At 44.2% G+C, this 25,766-nt stretch overlaps 1 protein-coding gene across 3 annotated transcripts in view; it reads right to left on the reverse strand.

The window, feature by feature from the left end:
• The window catches only part of DOCK11 (dedicator of cytokinesis 11), a 249,713-nt gene that overhangs the window by 181,799 nt on the left and 42,148 nt on the right, over positions 1–25,766 (reverse strand). For all 3 annotated transcript variants that reach the window (XR_014460735.1, XM_083159557.1, XM_083159556.1), the window contains exons 7-10: positions 21,767–21,901; positions 9,832–10,009; positions 7,148–7,227; positions 4,659–4,742 (exon numbers count right to left, since the gene is read on the reverse strand). Coding sequence is in view for 2 of the 3 variants with exons in the window: in XM_083159557.1 (XP_083015683.1) it covers positions 4,659–4,742; positions 7,148–7,227; positions 9,832–10,009; positions 21,767–21,901 (477 nt within the window). In the remaining variant the exon portion in view is untranslated. The remainder of the gene's footprint in view (positions 1–4,658; positions 4,743–7,147; positions 7,228–9,831; positions 10,010–21,766; positions 21,902–25,766) is intronic.

Below are 25,766 nucleotides of genomic sequence, written 5' to 3' on the forward strand. Positions count from 1 at the left end.
TTTGCAGCAGTTCCCTCCGCGGCAGGAGGTCACTGCAGCAAGCACATGCGGCAGAGCCCTGTATCGAGCGTGCTGCAGACTGCGCACGCCCTTAACCCCACTGTGGCTGCCGCTTGACCCTGCTGTGGCCGGCGCTTAACCCCGCTGTTGTTGCTGCAACCCGCCATGGAAGTGCTCATTCCTGGACCGCGGAGCAGCTCCCCGGGCCTCCTACATTACCTCCTCTCCCTGGCAGCAGCAGGAGCAACAACGGTGAGTTGTGCTGCTGCTGAGAAATTCATTGGGGGTAAATGTGTTTCTGGCACTGGGGGCAACAGTATGTGTTGCTGGGACTGTGGGGGCATACCTGCCACTATTGGGGGCATACCTGGTACTATATTGGGGCCATATGTGTATCTGCCACTATTGGGAGCACACCTGGCACTATTGGGGGCATATGTGTATATGGCACTATTGGGGGCATACCTGCACTATATTGGGGGCATATGTGTATCTGGCTCTATTGGGGGCATACCTGGCACTATATTGGGGGCATACCTGGCACTTTTTTGGAGGCATATGTGTATCTGGCACTATTGGGGCATACCTGGCACTATTTTGGAGGCATATGTGTATCTGGCACTATTGGGGGCATACCTGCCACAATTGGGGGCATATATGTATATCTGGCACTGCACTATTGGGGGCATATATGTATCACACCCCCACTTTCATTGGCGGTACAGAATGTGGCTACACCTGTACCGCCACAATATTTATTTACAATGGCACCACAACCAGGCGCCCATTGTTTATCTGGCACTGCTAGAGGGCATTGTGTTTCTGGCATTAGTGCGGGCAAGCGCAGATGTCCCTTTTCCTCTGCCTCCAGTGTTGGGAGGTATGCATGCAGCATATTGGACATTGCAATGTGTGACATATTGGGGGACATTTACCAAAATGGATTCGTAGAAAAAAGGTGTATTCGTAGGGAGAAATACACCTTTTTTTTACGAATTTGTATTTTCGGGATTTACAACAATAGTTTGTTCTATTTTTTACACTACTATCAGCTCGATGCCCACCGCCCAGGGGCATCGAGGACAGCACCAGGCTTCAGCCTGGTCAGGTAAGTCCTGGAGGGGGGGGACCCCTTTATTGGGGGGGTCCCCACTCCCCCAGGGCCCCTGGCCAGGCTGACTGGTTGGTAGGGATGAATGCTTTGGCCGGGGGGACTTGCATAAAAAGTCTCCCCCCGGCTGTGGCATTACCCTGCTGGCTGGTTTTGCCTGGGGCTGGTTCTTAAAATACGGGGGACCCCTACTCATTTTGTCCCCCGTATTTTGGGAACCAGCCCCAGAGCAGGAGCCTGGGGCTGGTTGTTAAAAATCAGGGAACCCCTATTTGTCGGGTTCCCTGATTTTTAATTACCGGCTCCAGGCTCTGTCAGCCTGGTGCTGGTTTCGGCTGTGGGGGGGACCCCACGCCGGTTTTTTTATTTTTTTTATTTATTTATTTAATTTTTTTTTACATATTGCAGCCTGCACGGATCTGACTGATCCGTGCAGACTGCCTACAAATAATTCGTATTAGCAGCCGTATATACGGCCACTAATACGAATTACTACGACATCGGTGGGTTACAAAGCAGTCGTATATGACTGCTTTGTAAATGACCCTCCGGAACACGACTTTGCATACGACTGAAACAGTCGTATGCAGTCGTAGGGAAAATACTAATACGAAAAACTCGGTTTTTCATATTAGTAAATTTCCCCCATTATGTCTGGGGCATTGCGGTATGTGGCATAATGTGTCAGGGGCATTACAGTGTGTGACATAATGTGTAAAGGGCATTATTTGGTCATTAGGCAGATTTTTTTTAGTAGCTCTTCAGGTTGCTTAATTTGCCCCGAGTAGCTCACGCCCCAAAAAAGGTTGCAGACCACTGGTAAAGTGTGTAATCAGCATAAATGTGGAAGATAGTTCTGGGCCATATCAATACTGGATAATTACAATCTATGACGGCAAAGCAGGAGAATTCAATACTTTCTACTTGGAAAATGTCATCAGTTATCTTTTGTGCGAACTGCCATGGTAAACATCCATGTAGCAGCATTCAGAAAGACTGATGATTCTTTTAAAACATTTAGAGAAATGCATACTGCACAGCTTCTCTGCATAAAACAGTTAATGTTGGCATTAAATAGCGATGATCCATCCACTCTATAATATCCTTTTGTAGTTACAAATTAAATTTCTAGTAAGTAAAGCATCAAATTCATGTTTCAATTCTGTTTATGAACTTGTCTTACAGTACGTGACAAAATAATCCACATTTTAGCTGCCCTTACAGTAGAGAACCCTTTCCTATTCTCAAATTCCTGTAGCACTTCATTTCCAGATGAATTCAATGTAGGTTTCCTAACCTCTCTTTTATCAACTTCATCATCAATTTAGGCCTTAGTTCAGATATGGGCTCAGCTCTAATCCATCTTGTGTATATAAACGTGCACCACCAATTGGACCTCGGCTACACAAATGGACTATGGTTTCTCAGAATGTCAGATGGCACATAGCTGTCTGCGAAAGTGGAACTGCACGTGCATAGTCCCTGACACCAGCATGTTCCTAACATGCCGTAGAATACAGCCAATCCCTCCGGCATGACTGACTTCGTTACATGGATCTATATGGAATTCCAATCGGAGTCCCCCGGCAGTAACTATTGGGACACGTAGTGCCTGATGTTTTACTTGCTCTGAAGTAATAATCAGCCCCTAACTCCTTACAACACATCATACACAGAAATAGGACAAGTATATACAATGTGGATAAAGTGCCCTCCCATTCCCTTATAAATAAGGTTTCCATCCGATAGGTGGGTTCGCATTTATGTGAAAAATAGATACACACAGCCACCTCCGGTCTCCATGACAATTGTAGACATACCCCTATTGGCCAATTAAGGGTCATGTAGCCATACCATGAATAAAATGCAATGAATGATTACATAATACACTGCTGCTAATGTCGGATTACGTGATGCGCTATTTGCATCAGGTGGCCGCAAGTTTACAACAGGAAGTTCCTTATCCTAAAACAAGGTCGAAGAATTAATAAATAATCAAACGCATTATTTCTTTGTTTAATAAATTATGTTTGCAATGCATTTTTTTCTAATAAGAGTTTATGGTTTTCCTCCTCTTTATAGATGTTTTAATAAGTAATTAAATGTGTGTATACATGTCAAAGTAAAACAATTGCTACTGTAATTAGTCGGCCATATTGCGTTCTCAAACCAGGTCCTCATACAGTGCATGTTTTGCAGGTCTCCTGTGCATGTTTTAAAATGTGTCATTGAGTATTGTATGCACCTGCATGCGAACTGTGTGGGGTCCTGAGGAGCGAGTTTGAGAACCCCTGGTGTAGGGCATGAAAACCCATCCTGCTGCCCAAAAAGATCACCTTTGAAAAAGCTGGGGCTTACTCCAGCAAATCGCATCAAAACATTGGAAGCCTGAACCAGACCTCAGGACATAGAATATCTTCAAAGGAGGTGAACACAATCGGTCCCACAGACACTTTACAATTGGGCTTGCTGCAGGGATAGCCACTCCAGGGGATATTCTAGCATAACGTAAGTGATATCTACAAATTCTGGACCACCTCAAATTGTGAGTGGACAGTTACATCCCGAGGACCTATCACCCCATCAAACAATGGGCTTGATTTAGAGTTGATTGCAAAACAAAATCATTTTGAAATGGGCAAAACCATGTGCACCGCAGAGGGATCTGATGTAACATGTGCAGAGAGTTAGATTTGTCAATCAATCAAAAAGTAGCAGGATTTTATCACAGGATGGCCTTGCATGCGCAGTCTATCGATAATCACTCGGCCGGCAAATTTTCAGCCATACAATTAGGCCCGTGGTTGCTTCAGATTTACCCCCAGAGAGCGTTGGGAGGCATTGAGTGTCCCCATGGAATGAAGCAATGGAACTTACAGTAAGTATAAAAATTCTTCCGGGCCACTACCACAATGCGCAGAGTAATGTAAAACACTGGGAGATTGCTGTAGGCTGGAAGAATCCTAATCACTGCCCTATAATTGTGAATTCTTACATGCTCACTGTCTACCCCATCTGTGTTACCCTCCTCTGTCTGCCCCTCCCATATAGAATGTAATATCTCATGAGCAGAGCCCTAACTTTATCTCTGCACATGTTCCATTTGTCCCGCCTGCAGTGACACATGGTTTTATCCATTAGTGCAGGGGTTCCCAAACTTTTTGGAATCACGGCGCCCTGGAGTATCAGAATTTTTTTCGTGGCACCCCAAAGCCAAAAGTTTCTTATTGAGTACTTTAAAAAACAATATATATTAAATGAAATAGTGTTTATATGTGATCCATAGGTCCAGTTATGTGGTGAGGGACAGTATTCACATTGGTTTGTATGATTGGACGCCACAAGCACTGGTTTTTCCCTATTACATTGACCATAAATAAAATGAATTGGTTCTGGACCACCATTCCAGAGCACCCCTGCAAGTGCTCCGAGGCACCCCAGGGTGCCATATCACACAGTTTGGGAACCGCTGCATTAGTGAAACAACTGCTTTGCAATCCATGCTGTATGAGGCCCATTGTTGCAGTATATATAGTAAGAATATTACCTGCACATCTGAGTCATATGAAAATAGGTTTTGTCGTCCTTCATTTCTGCTCAATTTATTCAGCTGCTCAGTTTCTCTTCCATACTGTTAACATGGGAAACAATGAAACAAAATGAACAATTAAGCTAGAGTGCCAATATAAGACACAATAGTTATACATCACACTTTGTACACTGGGCATGAGTCAGACCTCACCACTAATGTGAGAATTAGTGAGAATTTGCAGTGGACTGCGAGCAGAAAGCTGTCGCCCAAACAGAAAGAGAACACACCCCTTGCTGTATTGGAAGAGAATTGTAAATGGATCACGGTCTACTCGCAAATCCATACGTAATTCCTGAACCAGTATGTGCCGTCAGTTGAAATTTGAGTATGTCGGAGGATTCCACTCGTCTGCAGCTGAGCACATTACATTTATATCACTATACAGCCTTGCAAATGCGTGATGCGTATGGTACGTCGTTTATTAATTGATCCATTTGCAAATTCTCTGATATTGATCAACTCTGAATCAGGTACTTTACACATGAATTCTTACTTTACCAACAACTGAGAAAATGGAAATGTCGACATGCAGCATGTCAATAATACATTTGTTGTGGTCTAGTGGTGACTTAGCTGGGTCAGTGGTTCCAGCGTCTCCAACAATGTGTTCTGTGTCCAGTGGTCAGCTAAATGAGGACTTTCAAGCTGATCCTATGGTACATCCGGTGGTGGGTATCCCTAACCCTAATTCTTCCCCTAGTACTGAACTCTTTTCCAGCAGTCTAACACTATCTCTACACTGCCGAAGACCCTTAATCCTTCCCTTCCTCCGCCTAACCCTTCACTGCCACAGCCTAACACTAACACTACCCTTGGTATCTAACCCTAATCCATCACCCCCACAGACTAACCCTATTCCTCTCCTCTAACAGCCTAACCCTAAGGCCCAACCCTCACCCTCCCCTACTGCAGCCTAACCCTAATCCTACCCTCCCTCAGCTTAACCATAACCCTATCCCTAGTGCTCAACCCTAACCCTCCTGCTGACTAAAGCTGGGTACACACTAGGTGACCAAAATATTGGGCACATTGTTCAGTGTGTACCCATGAATAAGTGCTCCTGCGGGCTGTTTGCGGTGCTGCTGGACAAGCCGGCAAATGGCCACATGCCGAAAAATGCAATAGTGAACTATCGTAAGACAGGTTGTGCCATCAGCTGGGTACACACATTGGCCTCTATTCAGATCTGATCGCAGTACAAATTTGTTTGGAAAATGGGAAAAACCATGTGCACTGCAGGTGGGGCAGATGTAACATGTGCAGAGAGAGTTAGATTTGTGTGAGTTATTTTGCTTCTGTGCAGGGTAAATACTGGCTGCATCATTTTTACACTGCAATTTACATTTCATGTTTCAACACACCCCACCCAAATTTAACTCTCTCTGCACATGTTACATCTGCCCCACCTGCAGTGCACATGGTTTTGCCCATTTTCCAAACAAATGTGTACTGCAATCAGATCTGAATAAGGGCCATTTTCCACTGTGCACCTAGGTTAACCCCTAACCCACACCTCCTGCAGATTAAACCTACTTCACTGTCGCAAACAAACCCAAACTGCCTGGTCTATGTAGAATGTGAACAATGTCAACATTATGCAGATGAAGACATGTTGCAGGTTGAAGATTTCAACAATGTCGGCATTGCAAATATTTACATTGACAATGCCGACATTATGACTGCATGTCAAAGGCACCAAGTCTAGGTTAATACATGTAGAAATTTGCATTTAACACATGCACCAAGCTTCAAAAAGTGATCAAATGTGCAGTGATAAACAACCAACCAATCAGCTCCTGCCTAACATTTTTCAAACAGTGTGTGACATGGCAGGTAGGAGCTGATTGGCTGGTTGTTTATCACTCTCCATTTTATTACTTGTGATGCTTAGTGTCGCTGGCCCTTAGTACACAGTTTTTGCAGATTGTTTTCCGTTCAATTACAAATGTTCTATTTTCGGACAGAAACACATAGGTTCTAGGAATAGCTTCTTGGACCGACAGTATGTGTTTTAGGGCTGCGATTGCAAAAATTGTCATTGAAAAGTGGCATAAAGTTTGGGCAGCTATAGAAAATCCCCATATAGAGATGTAGGTATGCCATCGGGACGAGGAAACGGTAGCGTTGTGTGTATAATAGTCCACCAAATGTCACACACAGCTGATGTCTTAACAAAAATTGGAAGAGATTATTGGTGTGCTCTTGTTATTGTAAGAGTAAAAGTGTGTTAGCTTTTCCCTATAATCATAGTATACGCTTACATATTCCACTATTTATTCAGGCTTTCTTACTGTAGTGTAAATGAAAAAGTAAAGCCTTTTAAAGCAAAACTTCAACCTTCTCGCTTAACCCGACCATAAGACACATGTTGGAAAATTGCTTTCCAGGCACAGAGTCAACACTTAGGTTCTATTCCAGCTCTTACAAGTCATAAAAAGTAATACCTTCACCAGCTCCGGATGCAAGCTCTTCTCCAGACTTTCCATGATGTTCTCTGTTTTCCCTGCACCACCACTCTCATCATCTGTAGGTTGAAGAGCAGCATTTGTCAGCAGCAGAACCATTTTTTATTACTTTAAAATAGCCCCTTAGACTGCTGCTTGGTGACATAACTGATACTACTAATAGGAGGCATTAATAAACATTTATAAGTGCCGCTGTGTGCATATATTTGGAATATGCAACAAGTCATTTCATGACTAAGGCACAAGAGAGGTAACCACAGTGCGATTAGTTACTATGGTTACAACGGATGATGCTTCCTGCAAATCACAGCAGTTTTCTCAAGTTGGAACTAATAATGTTAAGCCTGAGCCCCGCCCCCAAAGCCGCTATCAGAATCTCCACTCTGGGTGATATCCGGTCCCTGGGGTCAACAGTCACTAGGTCCAACCCTACTGGTCGACTAGGTCGACCCCTAAGAATGGTCAACATACCCTAGGTCGACAATGACAGAATTTCGACACAAGCTTAAGGTTGACATATACATGGTCGACACTCATGCCCCCCCTCCTCCTCCGCTGCTAGGACAGAAGGCAGAAAATAAAGGCAAGTATGGCATATGATACTATTGCAGAGCTAGCCACATCTTAAAAGCTCTCCCAGCTGCCCAAAATGCATAATGTATGTACAGCGTAAGGATTTATTTCCTGTCTTTTTTTGATGCAACAAATGCCCAAATCAAAGCCTGGAAATTAATTATTAAATCATTTTGTGTTTCCTATAAACCTGGTAACATTCTTCCGTTACTAAATACTATCAGAGCAGAACTGTGCCAAGCAGTACTTCTTCGTCACCACCCATCAATTGACTGTTTTAGTGCTTTGTTTCTCTGTTGCTGGCGCGTGTAGACTTGTTATTTGCATGTATAAGTTCGCATAGAGTCTGTTGGCTGCAGAATAACTTTCCGTGCACACAAAGCCAAAAGTCAATCACAGGAGAGAACTAGTGCCAGTTATATATCGCTGCCAGGGCTCAGCTGCTGGATAGACTAAAATACAATTTTTTTCTTTTTATCGTATTCCTTAAAATACTGATACTTACATATCATGCAATGTAAAAGTGAAGGGGTTTAGCGCATGTAACTTTCATTAGGTGAAGTGATAAAGTGGAAGGTGATAAGGCCTCAGCCAATCAGGTCTTAACTGCCCTCTTTCAAACACAGCTGCTTCACTGGTGCGTTATCACCATCCCCTTTATCTATACTTTATCACTTCACCAGGCTTGATATATCTGTCACCCCCCCCCCCCCATCTGTTTGGATGCTTTGGATTACAACATGTTGCAGCTTTTTGTACCAAGTGGAACAGTACTTATAATACTTGCACTGCATTGGAAATAATCTAGTACTTGTTTCCTAGCACGGCGCTCATCGCATACCATGGCATAATGTATGCAATGCGATATTCGGGTAAATGACCCGGAATGTACAATTAAATATCGCATAGCATCACATGCCAGCAAATGGCATGCGATGAGATGCGATTTTTAATTGTACAACCACCCTGATGGGTGCTTACAATGTTAAATGCACCCCCATTGTCAAACGCCACCCCCACTATCAACACCAACCCGAAGCGTGGCGAGTGCAGCGAGCCCGCGAGGGGCGGCGGTACGCGTCCTCTGACCTTTTCATACCCCCACTATCCACGTCAACGTGGAGTTGATTTCAGATAGTGTGGCGAGCACAGCGAGCCCCCGAGCCCGAAGCGTGGCGAGCGCAGCGAGCCCTGAGAGGGGATGCGGAAAAAATGTAAAGTGATCCGCGTCCCCTCGCAGGGGTCACTGTGCTCGCCATGCTTCGGGCTCGGTGGCTCGCTGCGCTTGCCACACTATCTGAAATCAACTCCACGCCGACGTGGATAGTGGGGGTATGAAAAGGTCGGAGGACACGTACCGCTGCCCCTCACGGGCTCGCTGCACTCGCCACACTTTGGGTTGGCGTTGATAGTGGGGGTTGACAATGGTTTAACATTGTAAGCACCCATCAGGGTGCTTGTATGATTAAAAATCGCATTGCATGCCGCTATATTGCATGCAATGCGATGCACTGCGATGGAAATCGGGGGCGCCGTGCTAGGAAGTACCAATAATCTTTTTTGAGATGTATTATGACAATTTGCACAATAGAGAATAAACAGGGGTTAAATATAGTAGATTCAGTCCTGGGGAGGTCATTAAACACATGAGCTTTCAATTCTTCTTATACCTCTATGTGTAGTGTGTAGAATTAAGGAATGCTTTCATTATTGGACATTTTATGTTGCTAAGCCAGTGATAAGTAAAACTAATGAACGGATACAAATCTAGTAATAATGGGGCAGATGTATTAAGCCTTAACAAGAGATCAATGCAAGGGTGATGAGGAGAGATAAACGTCCAGCCAATCAGCTCCTTACTGACTTTTTTCACACACAGGCTGTAACATGGCAGTTAGCAGGTGATTTGCTGTGCGTTTATCTCTCCTTATCACCCTTGCATTTATCTCTTGTTAAAGCTTAATACATCTGCCTTAATGTCTGTTATTTTTTCAGCCACTACCAGAAAAACATTTGCTGTCCCTATTAATCTTTAATGATCATTACTTATTACAAAGCAACCTTAAAAAAGCATATAGTCATTATTTAACCTTGAACAGCATCCGCTGTGTATTTCTTCTCTTGCACCAAGCTGTCTGTGTTGAACTGAATGATTTTCTTCAATGTCAGCAACCACTCCTCCATTTCCTGTTCCGTCTCAGCTGCCAGATGATGGCTCGATTTATCTAGCATCCTCAGCTCGAAAGCATTACGGCGCAGCTTTGGGCACTGGGGAAAGAAGAGGGTATGTACTGTAATTTCAATGCATTACAGATGGTACAGCGGATATGCATATCATTTATGCCATTAAACCAGCAATCACTGTAAGGTGCACTATATATGGTTGGGGTTATTTATATAACATTGCTATACAAATCTTGGTTTTGATATGTCACAGTATTTAAGTAGCAGTTGGCCAAACATATGATACATGGGATGGACTTCCTTCACCTGAAGTGTCATGTTGGACCAGCTGGATGTACTTTAAGCTGGGTATACACTAAGCTAAGTGGGTGTTCCATCAAACAGCAATATATTAGAAGCCAGTTGGGACCATTTATTGAAAAAATATTTGTAGATATTATATTAAATACCCCCTGAATGTATGTAGGAGGGACCACATGTGCATCTCCAATACTTGGCTCTCCTCAATCCATTCCCGCCGGCAGCCACATTCCCCGATACTGACGGATCTATCAATTTCCATAATGTAATGTATACAGAAGATTTTCCCCGGTAGCTACCCCGCCATCTGAAGACGTTGGTAGCCCATTGTAGTCTATGTGCTCACCACATATAAAGTTCCAGAGGGTTTTCCAGAACCCTTTGCGAAAATGGCCACTATATGCATGTGCAGTCAGAGGGGCTTATTCTGATTCATTCACATCCCCCGTGCATTTGCACCGACTGTTCGCCGGGCGCACGCACCCAAGACTGCGGGCAGGCGGCGGCCGTGGAAAGTCGCGCCCATGGGCATGCCCAGCGTTTCATGGGCGATCCCATAAAAATGCTGGGCGTTCCCATGGTAATTGGCCCGTGGCGTGGGAGGTGCGTGGACAGATGACATCATCAGCTGCCCGCCCACTTCCTAGAAAATGTGCACGCATATCTAAGGTGACCTGAGAGTCACTTTAGATCTGCGTAAACTCCATTCGCAGCCAGTGCGTAGGAACGCGGCGTGCAAGGGGGGAGGGGCGGGTGGACCGGCATTCACCAGGCGGCGTCTGGGAGACTCACAAGGCTGCAAAATCGCAGCCTTGCGAATAACCCCCAGTGCCTGTGTTGCACCTCCAGAAGCTCTCTGAGCACATCACAGGGTCAGGCTCGGTGCTTCTTAATACATCCCAAGGATGTAATCGCAACCTCTGTTTTTTATACTATTTATTAATCTATAAAACTATTCCAGGGTCAAATCTTTAAATATTGGGAACATCCCTGGTATCTAACAAAAACCATTTGGCAGCTGTGCAGATTGCTTAGAAAGGATGCCGCCTTGTATTCCGCTGGTCTATTTATATACAAAGCCTTCTATTAAAGAAAAGAACTCTCCAGGAAAGCACATTTAAATAAACATAAATAGAGTTTGGGCTCCAAAACACAAAAGATGGTCCAAATTACGTTTGCGTGACTTGATGACTAATTTTATGCCAACAAATGTTTCTCTGGTACGGACAGGAATACTACATTAAACCCTTTTAACTAGGGTTAACCCCTTCCTGACACAGCATGTTTTTGCCTTCCTGACAGAGCCCTTTTTTTCAAATCTGACATGTATCACTTAAGTGGGGATAACTTTTTTTTGCTTTTACTTATCCCAGTGATTTTGAGATTGTTTTCTCGTGACACATTGTACTTCAAATTAGTGGTAAATTTGGGTCAATACAGTCTGTGTTTTTTTGTGAAAAATACCAAAATGTCGTAAAAAAATGGAAAATTTAGCAATTTGCAAAATGTTAACTTTTCTGCTTGTGAGACAAATAATAATACCACTCAAAATAGTTAATAACTAACATAGACCATATGTCTACTTTATGTTTCCATTATTATTTCAACTTCCTTTTAATTTTTTTGGACACTAGGAGGCTTAAAATATGAATAGCAAATTCTCAAATTTTCAAGAAAATTTCAAACACTGATTTTTTTAGGGACCAGTTCAGTTCTGATGTGACTTTGAGGGACTTGTATGTGAGACACCCCCATAAATGATGCCATTTCAAAAACTGCACCCCTCACAGTATTCAAAACAGCATTTTGGAAGTTTGTTAACCCTTTAGGTGTTTCACAGGAATTAAAACAAAGTGTAGGTGAAATTTCAAAATTTCATTTTTTTTGCAGATTTGCAATTTTAATACATTTTTCTAAGGAACACAGTAGATTTTACTAGAGAAATGTGACTAAAAATTGATTGCCCCAATTCTATTATTTTCATAAATATCCTATATGTGGCCCTAGTGTGCACGTTGACCAAACCACAGGCTTCATAATAGAAGGAGCACCTACTTGATTTTGGAGCCTCCTTTTTATGAGATTATTTTTTAGGCACCATGTAGGTTTCTAGGCACCATAAGATGCTAAAAGTTAGGAACCCCCCCCCACAAGTGACCCCATTTTGCAAACTACACCCCTCAGGGAATTCATCTAGGGGTATAGTGTACATTTCAAACCCCCAGGGGTTTCACCAATTGTGGTACAACTGGGCAGTGAAAATGAAAAATTAATTTTTTTACACAAAAATGCAGTTCTGGCTCCAAATTTTTCATTTTCACAAGGAATGAAGGAGACAAAGCACCCCAAAATCTGTGCCCCAATTTCTCCCGAGTACGGCAATGCCTCACATGTGACCAAAAAATACCATTTGGGTGCATGGCAGGACTCAGAAGGGAAGGAGTGATTTTTGGATTTTGCAGCTCAGATTCTGGTGGAATGTTGGTGGGTGCTATGTTGCATTAGCAAGACCCCCGAAGCACCAATACAGTGGAACCGCCCCACAAGTGACCCCATTTTGCAAACTACACCCCTCAGGGAATTCATCTAGGGGTATAGTGTACATTTCAAACCCCCAGGGGTTTCACCAATTTTGATACAACTGGGCTGTGCAAATGAAAAATTACATTTTTTACACAAAAATGCAGTTCTGGCTCAAAATTTTTCATTTTCACAAGGAATGAAGGAGACAAAGCACCCCAAAATCTGTGCCCCAATTTCTCCCGAGTATGGCAATGCCTCACATGTGACCAAAAAATACCAGTTGGGTGCATGGCAGGACTCAGAAGGGAAGGAGTGATTTTTGGATTTTGCAGCTCAGATTCTGGTGGAATTTTGGTGGGTGCTATGTCGCATTAGCAAGACCCCCGAAGCACCAATACAGTGGAAGCCCCCCACAAGTGACCCCATTTTGCAAACTACACCCCTCTGGGAATTCATCTAGGGGTATAATGTACATTTCAAACCCCCAGGGGTTTCACCAATTGTGGTACAACTGGGCAGTGAAAATGAAAAATTAAATTTTTTACACAAAAATGCAGTTCTGGCTCAAAATTTTTCATTTTCATAAGGTATGAAGGAGAAAAAGCACCCCAAAATCTGTGCCCCAATTTCTCCCGAGTACGGCAATGCCTCACATGTGACCAAAAAATACCAGTTGGGTGCATGGCAGGACTCAGAAGGGAAGGAGTGATTTTTGGATTTTGCAGCTCAGATTCTGGTGGAATTTTGGTGGGTGCTATGTCGCATTAGCAAGACCCCCGAAGCACCAATACAGTGGAAGCCCCCCACAAGTGACCCCATTTTGCAAACTACACCCCTCTGGAAATTCATCTAGGGGTATAATGTACATTTCAAACCCCCAGGGGTTTCACCAATTGTGGTACAACTGGGCAGTGAAAATGACAAATTAAATTTTTTACACAAAAATGCAGTTCTGGCTCAAAATTTTTCATTTTCATAAGGTATGAAGGAGAAAAAGCACCCCAAAATCTGTGCCCCAATTTCTCCCGAGTATGGCAATGCCTCACATGTGACCAAAAAATACCATTTGGGTGCATGGCAGGACTCAGAAGGGAAGGAGTGATATTTGGATTTTGCAGCACAGATTCTGGTGGAATTTTGGTGGGTGCTATGTCGCATTAGCAAGAACCCCAAAGCACCAATACAGTGGAACCCCCCCACAAGTGACCCCATTTTGCAAACTACACCCCTCAGGGAATTCATCTAGGGGTATAGTGTACATTTCAAACCCCCAGGGGTTTCACCAATTTTGATACAACTGGGCTGTGCAAATGAAAAATTACATTTTTTTACACAAAAATGCAGTTCTGGCTCAAAATTTTTCATTTTCATAAGGTATGAAGGAGAAAAAGCACCCCAAAATCTGTGCCCCAATTTCTCCCGAGTACGGCAATGCCTCACATGTGACCAAAAAATACCAGTTGGGTGCATGGCAGGACTCAGAAGGGAAGGAGTGATTTTTGGATTTTGCAGCTCAGATTCTGGTGGAATTTTGGTGGGTGCTATGTCGCATTAGCAAGACCCCCGAAGCACCAATACAGTGGAAGCCCCCCACAAGTGACCCCATTTTGCAAACTACACCCCTCTGGGAATTCATCTAGGGGTATAATGTACGTTTCAAACCCCCAGGGGTTTCACCAATTGTGGTACAACTGGGCAGTGAAAATGAAAAATTAAATTTTTTACACAAAAATGCAGTTCTGGCTCAAAATTTTTCATTTTCACAAGGAATGAAGGAGACAAAGCACCCCAAAATCTGTGCCCCAATTTCTCCCGAGTACGGCAATGCCTCACATGTGACCAAAAAATACCATTTGGGTGCATGGCAGGACTCAGAAGGGAAGGAGTGATATTTGGATTTTGCAGCACAGATTCTGGTGGAATTTTGGTGGGTGCTATGTCGCATTAGCAAGAACCCCAAAGCACCAATACAGTGGAACCCCCCCACAAGTGACCCCATTTTGCAAACTACACCCCTCAGGGAATTCATCTAGGGGTATAGTGTACATTTCAAACCCCCAGGGGTTTCACCAATTTTGATACAACTGGGCTGTGCAAATGAAAAATTACATTTTTTTACACAAAAATGCAGTTCTGGCTCAAAATTTTTCATTTTCATAAGGTATGAAGGAGAAAAAGCACCCCAAAATCTGTGCCCCAATTTCTCCCGAGTACGGCAATGCCTCACATGTGACCAAAAAATACCAGTTGGGTGCATGGCAGGACTCAGAAGGGAAGGAGTGATTTTTGGATTTTGCAGCTCAGATTCTGGTGGAATTTTGGTGGGTGCTATGTCGCATTAGCAAGACCCCCGAAGCACCAATACAGTGGAAGCCCCCCACAAGTGACCCCATTTTGCAAACTACACCCCTCTGGGAATTCATCTAGGGGTATAATGTACATTTCAAACCCCCAGGGGTTTCACCAATTGTGGTACAACTGGGCAGTGAAAATGAAAAATTAAATTTTTTACACAAAAATGCAGTTCTGGCTCAAAATTTTTCATTTTCACAAGGAATGAAGGAGACAAAGCACCCCAAAATCTGTGCCCCAATTTCTCCCGAGTACGGCAATGCCTCATGTGTGACCAAAAAATGGCAGGACTCAGAAGGGAAGGAGTGATATTTGGATTTTGCAGCACAGATTCTGGTGGAATGTTGGTGGGTGCTATGTCGCATTAGCAAGACCCCCAAAGCACCAATACAGTGGAACCCCCACACAAGTGACCCCATTTTGCAAACTACACCCCTCTGGGAATTCATCTAGGGGTATAGTGTACATTTCAAACCCCCAGGGGTTTCACCAATTTTGATACAACTGGGCAGTGAAAATGAAAAATTACATTTTTTTACACAAAAATGCAGTTCTGGCTCAAAATTTTTCATTTTCAGAAGGTATGAAGGAGAAAAAGCACCCCAAAATCTGTGCCCCAATTTCTCCCGAGTACGGCAATGCCTCACATGTGACCAAAAAATACCAGTTGGGTGCATGGCAGGACTCAGAAGGGAAGGAGTGATTTTTGGATTTTGCGGCAGATTCTGGTGGAATGAATGGTGGGTGCTATGTGGCATTAGCAAGACCCCCGAAGCACGGTGAAATTATGAACCTAATAATCCATAGATGTGTGGTATATTTTAAAACACTCCTTTATACATAGGCCGGGTTTGTCGGGGCAAGTGTCACACTGGAAAATAGTTTGCTTTCTTATTCCCTTTTTATAGCAAACTTTGCACCTTTTTTGTGTCCTGCCCTTTTTTCCAGTGGAGGGGATTTCATCAGGAAAATGCTGCCCTGGTACAATACGGGGGCCAGTACTAGAAGTACTGGGGCCCTCTGCCTGCTGGTTCCCAAATATTAGGCCCTTTATGACTTCCTCTTGAAAGTGCATAAATGTCCCCCTCTGGCTGGTAGAACGGAATAGCACGTAAGCGTTATACAGTGCCATCTGGATGATATACACGGCCAGCTTCTTGTACCAGATTTTTGTTTTCCGCAGGGCACTGTACGGCTTCAGTACCTGATCTGAAAGATCCACTCCGCCCATGTACCTATTGTAATCCAGGATACAATTAGGTTTTGAGGTGTGGGTACTGGTACCTCGTACAGGGACGGAGGTGGTACTGTCTCCGTGAATTGTTGTCAGTATAAGGACATCCCTCTTGTCCTTATATTTGACCAACAACATATTTTCGGTGCATATTCCCCTGCTTTCACCCCTTCTCATTACTTGGGCAATGTGCAATTTTGGGAGGCCTCTTTGGTTCTTGCGCACAGTACCGCAAGCTGCTGTACCTCTTGAACCAAGGGCCTTAAACAGGGGGATGCTGGTGTAAAAGTTATCCACATAGAGGTGATAACCTTTATCCAGGAAGGGGTGCACTAAATCCCAGACAATTTTTCCACTAACACCTACGAGGGAGGGGGGGCATTCTGGCGGTTCAATTCTTGAATTCTTCCCTTCATATACCCTAAACCTGTGAGTGTACCCTGAGGTGCTTTCACACAGCTTATACATTTTTATGCCATACCTTGCCCTCTTACTGGGAAGGTACTGGCGGAATTTAACCCTTCCTTTAAAATGTATAAGGGACTCGTCTATGCAAATGAATTTATCTGGGATGTACATCTCTTCAAATTTGGCACTGAAGTGATCAATGACCGGCCTGACTTTGAATAGCCGGTCAAAGGTGGGATCATCTCTGGGTGGGCACTGTGCATTATCGTTGTAATGCAAAAATTTAAGGATTAACTCAAAACGAGTCCGGGTCATGGCCATACGGTAAAGTGGGGTGCTGTACAGAACATCTGTACTCCAATATTGCCTAATTTCTGGCTTTTTTACTATGCCCATATGAAACACCAGACCCCAAAACGTCATCATCTCTACTGCATCTACAGGGGTCCACCTAGCAAATGATGACGTGGGGTTTTGAGCAATAAACTGCTGGGCATATAAATTAGTTTGGTCCACCATTAAATTTATAAAATCATCAGAGAAAAATAATTTGAAAAAGTCAATTTCTCTGAGACCTGTGGAATCAAATTGGATTCCTGGGATGGCCAAAAACTCAGGAACCTGGGGCTCAAAATTGTCTGGTGGTGGGGTCCATACGAGATCAATTATTGGGGGGGGGTCTCAGCTGCTCTACGGGGGCGTCTTTGAGGGGGTCCCTCATCACTAGAGGAGGAAGAGGAGCTTAAGATGAATCCTTCAAATTCCCCGCTTGCCTCACTGGCTGTGTCAGAGTCAGAGGCAAGCATGGCATATGCCTCCTCCGCTGAATACATTCTTCTGGATGACTGGGATGACATTTGGGATGACATTTGGGATGCCATTTTTATTTTTGTGTTTCTGGTAGTGAAATGTTTCAACACGTGTATAGTGTAGGAGGGGTACAAACTTTATTTCAATGTAGTATGTAGTGTGTAGTGTGTATGTAGTGCAGAAAAAAAAAAAAAAAGGTCCTGCGCCAAAAATTGAGCACAGATGTTGGTCAGTAACGTCCGTCACTGAACAGCGCTCAAAGGCAACAGGAATTTGATCAAAAAAATTTGATCAAAAAAAATTAAAAAAAGACCCCACAGCACCCTCAAAAAAAAAAAAAAAGGTGATCAGTGATGCGACACTGATTACCAGTGAGGGGAAGCAGGTGCACAACCTTTGGTGCAACTGACAGTGCAACTGGCAGGTATATATAAAAAAAAAACCTCTGCACCCCCAAAAAGTTGCTGATCACCTCAGATATAGTGATCAGCACAAAAGGGGGGGGGCAGCAGACACAAAATATAGCACTCTCTATCACTCTCTGTCACTATCTCTCTCTATCTCTCTCTATCTCTCTCTATCTCTCACTATCTATCACTATCTATCACTATCTATCACTATCTATCACTCTATGACACTGCAGCAGCAGCACTGACAGTTATATATATAAAAAATAACCCCTGCACCCCCAAAAAGTTGCTGGGGGTGCACAAAAGGGGGGCTGCAGACACAAAATATAGCACTTTCTATCACTATCTCTCTCTATCTCTCTATCTCTCACTATCTATCACTCTATGACACTGCAGCAGCAGCACTGACAGGTATATATATAAAAAAAAAACCTGCGCCCCCAAAAAGTTGCTGATCAGTTAATTTATACTGATCAGCACAAAAGGGGGGGGGGCAGCAGTCAGTTGCACACGCAGTACAGCTGTATATATATAAAAAATATATAGCACAATCTGTCACTATCTCTCTATCTCTCTCTATCTCTCTCTATCTCTCTATCTATAACTCTATCACACTGCAGCAGCACAAAATATAGCACTCTCTGTCACTAGCCCTCTCTATCTCTCTCTATCTCTCTCTCTCTATCTATAACTCGAACACACTGCAGCAGCACAACACAGCACAGCACAACACAGGAAGTCACAAGAAGTAACAAGATCCAGGAACGCTACAAGCAGTGATCAGGTAAGTGTTTGCAAGGATCAGGTCAGTATATCGCGGCAGATAGGCACGGTGACCGCACTGCACGCAATTCCAGACCGGAATGGCGTCTGCAGTGCAGTCACCGTTAGTTTAAATCACCCTCCATGGCTGTGATTGGTTCGTCGGTCCGACGAACCAATCACGGCCTTTGGGGGCGGGTGGGGTGAGGTGGGGTGACACCAGTGTCACCCTTACACCCCGTGGTGATTGGTGCTGTACTTTACAGCACCAATCACCACCGATCCCTGTGTCACCGGCGAACGTTATTCGCCGGTGACACAGAAAACGCTGTAATTGGCTGTTCACACTGAACAGCCAATCACAGCGATCGCCGACAGGCATGCAGGGACATGTCTGCTGTCAGGGACAGCAGACATGTTTAAACTGTCACCGCGTCTATAGACGCGGTGACAGTTTAAAGCCATGACGTACATTTACGCCATGTGTCGGGAAGTACATCCCGGCCATGACGTAAATGTACGTCAAATGTCGGGAAGGGGTTAAAATATCAAATTGATTGAGGAAGCCAAGTAGCCATGAGTTTTGCCAAGCGGGGAAAAGCTCCAGGTTTTACATCTAAAGCTATTCAATAGAACAGCCTCTCCCGAATCAGACAATGTCTGGGTCGACAGTCAATAGGTCGACATAGAGAAAAGGTCGACACAAGCAAAATTACAACTTGGGGCAGTATTCAATGAAAAAAATTCTCTGTGCATGGCGAGAGATTTTTTCTCTCGCCATGCACCACCCCTTGTTCCGGAGGGCTCGCTGCCACTCCTGCTCCCACTATTCAATGTGGTTAAGACTCGCCGCCACTCGAGGCGAGTCTTAACCCCTGCAGCGGACGAGCGTCCGCGGCAGGGAGCTGGCAGGGAGCCGGGGGACGGTGGCAGCCAGGGAGATTAAAGTCTCCCTGGCTGCCCCAGAACATATGTGGAGGGGAGGTGGGCTCCCCGGGACCCAGGCAGCACAAGCTGCCCCCCCCTATAGCCATCGGGGGACCCAGTATTCACTGCACCCGATCGTGCATATGTAATGATCGGATGCAGTGAATATATGAATATCTAATGAGCGGCTCGAGAGCTCCGGCCCCCTGCTGGCTGCTCTGTGTAAAAAAAAAAAAAAATTTAAAAAATATTTTTTTTTATTAAATATATATTCATGTGCTATAAGCACATGAATAAAAATAACATGCCCCTTCACAGAAAAAAAATCCTGATTTTTTTACACCAAAATTAAAAAAAAAAAACCTTTTAGTTTAAAAGTTCACATTCCAGTTCTCCATGAAAAGATGGAGAATTGCTACACGGAGAGACACGGCGAAAATCACTTAAAAAGACGGCGAACATATCACATTGAATAGGGTGGTTCACTTTTGGAGAGCAAAATGCTCTTTCCAACGTGAAAACAGCACAAACTCGCCATAAAACACGGCAAATTTTTCTCATTGAATACTGGCCTTGGAAAAGGCTAGCACATGAAATGGTCATTGGGATTGTTTACATTTTTTGTACTCTAGTATGGTGAGCGATGCCAGTGGACACGGTACACTAGGTGGGGTCCACGTGCCCAGGTGTCAAAATTGAAACCCCCCAAAAAAACTTGGCAGCATCTTTATACGTAATCGACCTTTTTGCTCGTGTGTGTTGACCTTGCACATATCAACCTAATGACCGTTGGACAAGACATTGTCTGACAGTTATACCAGACCCACAGTATACATAGGGTTACCACATGCCAATATTTATGTGTAAAATGCTAAACGTATGGGTTTCCCAGTGTATGCGACAGAAGGTGCCTTTACATTAAAGCTCCTGAGACTAAAACTGAAACTGAAGCCCTTTAATAAAATTCCAGGTACAAGGTATTGTCTTATAAAAATGCTGACATGTGTATCATCTGTGCCAGTATGCCTTATGGTGCCCATACACTTGTGCGATCATATCGCTATACAATTTCCCATCGCATCTGAAGTGGGTTTTTTTTCCCAGCACCTGATGTCGCATGCCACCTGCGATGACATATTGGGTGCTGAAAGAGGGCTGGCGGGCGGTGGCGTAGCAGAGCAGGCAGCAGGAGGATGGCAGTGTAGCAAAGCTGGTGGCGGACAGTAGGAGGGCTGGCAGGTGAGGGTAGTCAGCAGAGCTGGTAACAGAAATTGAAAATAAAATTTTTAAACACTGGGCAGCCCTCTGATTGGCTGAGCTCTTTCACTCAATTAAGAGTGCCGCCCTGCCTTTTAAAATGTTTTTTTTTCTTCATTCTGCCACCCGCCGCCAGCCCATCTCTGACTACCACCGTCAGCCAGAACTCTTGTCGCCAGTTCTGCTACACTGCCGCCCGCCCTACTGACTACCGCCGCCGAAAAAAAGCCACATGCGACCGCATATGCAATGCGGCGATTTATCGAAATCACATGGATCGCATGCAATATCTCACATGTGTATGGGCACCATTAGGTCACTATCACAATAGCACATCCTTACAGCACACAGATAGTGTATGGCCACAATCTCTTCCTTGCCTCACCCTTTCCACCACCTAACCGCTCAGATGTCGGGTGAGAGGAAACTTCCATATAGACTTTGCTCCATACAGCCTTGCATCTGTAGCACACATTTACATATTTTATGCTACACAAATGGGCCTATGCTCAACTCACTAAACAACAAACATGATTCCTTTTCTTCATTGTTATTAAACATCTAAAATCTTAAAATGGAACAAAAAAAGCCCTGATGACGCAAAAGTAGCTACAACAATGATCCCGATACATTCCCAGGCCCCCGCTCACCAGACACAATAAAGTAATGAAGTGTACAGTATACAGTTCCTGGCTGATAACTGTATCCGACACGTGCAGCTGCACCAAGCTGTTTAAACAGATAAAGCTTAACAGTCAGTGTCACCATAAAATGACACAGTGACTAATGACCTCCTATTTATCTCATTCAGTGTGACACATGTAGGGTGAACTGGTGACCACTCTGGATATACAGTACCTGGATGACATCAATGCAGGAATCCAGGAAGATACAGTTTTTAAGGTCCTTTGTAGTTTTTTCATCCTTGTATGAGTTTAGAATATAGGAACCATCAGGCAGCTGAGTCAGATAGAAGTACCGTCTTCGGAATACCTATTAATATAATACAAAGAGTGACATTTGACTGCCTATAATGGCCTAATGTTGCAACCAATCAGATGCAATCTATAATCTTTAGTAGGTGCTAAAAACATAAGAGGTAGATTCTGATTGGTTGCACATAGCAACATCCCATGTGAAATAGGACTACCATCTTAGTAAATTTCCCCCTTGGAAATGAATCTGCATTTTGCATAATTCTACTGCAATACAAAACACTTGTATTGCAGTAGAATGCAACATAGGAGTTGATTTAGGAGGAATTATAGGTGTCTAGAATAAAGGCTGCTGCATGTAGTCTGGACAAAAAACAGACGTCAACTTTGTAAGTCCCCAACTGTTGAACAGAGGCCCTGGATCCTAGAAACTATAGGTAAAATGAGGAGGTCAAGAAGATCATGGTTGTGGGGGGTTGGGATTATGTGGGGGACCCAAAATATCAGTGCTCACAGCAAAAATATTTCTCTTGCCACCCCTGGCTGCTGCCTGAGCTGCCACTACACATGGCATGCCCCGCAGCCGCTGATTAATGCCGCGCACACATGCTACTGGTCTCCTGCCCAGCTGTTAACTCACAGCACTGCTAACCTCACACACTCCTGCCCTGGATAGCGCTGGCACATCACCCTCTGACCCTTCACCTGCAAACACCCTGTATCCCCGCACCCCCCACCCACCCCACCTTCCACCACCCATCCCAACCTTGCATCAGACCCATACCCACCCAAGGCATCCCCACCTGCAACACCAATGAACACTCACCTACACCCTTCACAACTACACCCCTTCCACCTTTCTACTGACATATAATCTTTTCAGGGGCAACCTCAGTGAACCTTTCCGCCTCTGCACTGCTGCATGTAAACCCGCCAATTCCCCACCCGCAGTACACACGCACCCATCTGTCCACCACAAACCCCACCAATAAACACCTTCCCCCACCCATCCCACCACCACCCGCAAATCACCCACCCCTCGATCCCCACAACCCCCAATCAAACACCCAACCAAGCACCTTACACCACCCATCCCAACCTTACACCTGACCCTCACCCACCTAACATACCCCAACCTGCAACACCACAACACCCCCCCCCCCCCATCCACCTCTGTACTGACAAATATTCTCTTCAGGGGCAACTTCGTTTCAACTTGCAGCGTCTGCACTGCTGCATATGCACCCAACCATCCCCCACCCACAATACACACGCACCCATCCCACCCACACCACAACCAACCACCTTAACACACCTATCCCACCCTTGCACACCACCCTCACCCAACCAACGCAACACCACCTGCTACTCAAAAACTCCTGTATCCCCGCAACCCACACACACCCGACCCCCAAGCACCTTCCACCACCCATCACACTGTTGCACCTAACCCTCACCCAACGAAACGCACCGCCACTATCTATAACACACACCCATCCACCTCTCTACTCGCATATATTCTCTTCAAGGCCAACTTCATTACAACTTAAGGGACGGAGCCCATTACGCCGGTGTGAAGAGTGCGCGTAGGGCATGATGAATCACCTAGTACAGTATATTTACCCATATGCAGAGATGTAAAATTAAAAATTAAGTTTAAACTTACTTAATAAGGAGTCTTATTACATGCTATCTGTAGTAAAGGTAATGCCTATATATTGTTATTAGAAATAGTTTGTCGCCCTTATGCAATTTGATTTTTACAATAATCAAAATGTATGAATCACAGCATCAGATAAATAAAATACATTCAGAAATGTTGTCACACAGTACATTACTTCAGAGAACATAGATATCATTGGAGTGAAGCATTTTCTCAAGTCACAGGTTCTCTGAAAGAATCCTTTAATACATACATACACACACACACACACACACACACACATGCTGCTGAACGGGGTGATTGATTAGTCATCCACAGATGACATTTTGAGAAGTGAAACAGGAAGTTGGAACTTTCCTTTCTTCTATATATCACTATGGTGAAGCAATATGTACACTGAGAATTGCTGCCTCATTGGGGACAGAGGGCCTGATTCTGCTGCCGTGAACATATAGCATCCTTGCAGGAGTCTCCTCTATGACTTTCTGCTAATGCTAGTATCAGACATTCCCCTGGCATACAAGCATGCGTCTGACAATGAGTCTCATCATTAAAATGTGCAACAGCCCTAAGGCCGAATGTTCCCTCACAGTGTGGCCTATAGTATGATCTGTATATAGTAAGTGTCTGTGTACGCAGCCTGCTCAGCGACACTTCAAGGCCATTCCCATAAGAGGGACCATCTTTGCGTATCTGAATAGTCACCTCCCAGTCACCACCCAGGAACGCCCACCACATTTCCAAAACATTTCTGATACTATGCACTGTAATTGCAACTACAACTGTACACAGTGTAACAGATTCGTGGATTTTCGTGTCACATTGGCATTGCATAAAACTCCACATCAGACTGCGCACCGCTATCGCTATGCCCCTACACACGGAGCGATGTAGCAGCAATTTTCTAAGCAATCTAGTGAGATCTAGTGAGATTGCTTAGAAAATACCCTTTAATCGCTACGTATGTAGGCCCCATAAGTGTCAATATAAATGGGGAAATTGCATGTTAGGTTGTCAGAAGCTTAGAACACGTCCTGTACATTTACAGCTAACAGTAATTTACACAGCCACATGTATTTCATTTATCTTGATAGCTATTAGCACTGATTTACAGTGAGGAACACAAAGTTAAATTTTTAAGTAATTTACCGTAGTGTGCAAACTTGCTAAGCCTTTAATAAAACTTGTAAACTAATCAATCCGGTCCTGTGCAAAACTGTTTGCATTATGGTACTGGAAGTAAGAAGATTTGGAGATAGATTTGGGCTGATGTCAGCACCTTGAATTGCAGTCTGCCTCAAGACGCCTAATGGATACTCAGCTGGAAGTCTACTGTAGGGGGCATACTGTGTGTATCATCGAATACTCTTACTTTCCAAAAGACTGATCACTACACTCCATGTACAGTACACAGTACCGGATATTCCAGTGAGCAACAGACTATGATAATGAGCTAAGCATAGTAGGAAACCACAGGAAGGAAATGAAAATTACTTCTATAGAGGACAACTGGAAGTGTTGCCCATAGTAAAATATCACTTTCCCATCATTATTTTATAAACTGTACTAGATAAATGATAGGTGGGATCTAATGGTTGCTACGGGCAACACTTCCTCTTAGAAGGTCTGATACGGTATATTTCTCATTTATAGGCTGTTCTATATACAAACTGCATGTGATGAAATAGGTTTTGTCAACTAAAGTGATCCAGAATAAATGGGCACACTGGAGGCAATGGAGGCAGTCACCTCTGGACGTCAGCCCTGCAGGGGAAACCCAACCTCCTTCACTGGTCCAGTTTGTTTTCTGTATGCGCTCCAGAGCAATACGTAGCCAGGAGCCCAGGGGACAAATGCTGCGGTCCTCCCTCTCCCAGGGCTACCACCCCTGAGTCCAGTCCTAGTCTAGGGAAAGATTTCCAGCAAGGAGACTGCACCAATGTACATAACATGGGCAGGGAAAAGGCTGCCCTCTGAGAAGTAGCAAGGCGCACTCATAGTGCGGGGGGGGGGGCTGGTACAGTGGATCAACTGCACATTAGCGCTATTTTAAAAGTGATAACAAAATGGAGAACAAATGCCATATGAAGTCAGCAGACTTTCAGCTTGGTATTGCTGTCCGTGTGAATACTGAAAGTGTAAATAAGCATAACCTCTGCTTTACAAATGTCAGCTTCAGTGGGGTGAAGTGATTGAGGGGATCTGAACTATCTGAAAACCTAAGGGCTCTGAGTTGGGCTGTAGGAAGCTAATTTGAGAA

The sequence above is a fragment of the Crinia signifera genome, chromosome 9 (assembly GCF_055691185.1).
Source record: "Crinia signifera chromosome 9, ASM5569118v1, whole genome shotgun sequence".
Taxonomy (NCBI): Eukaryota; Metazoa; Chordata; class Amphibia; order Anura; family Myobatrachidae; genus Crinia; species Crinia signifera.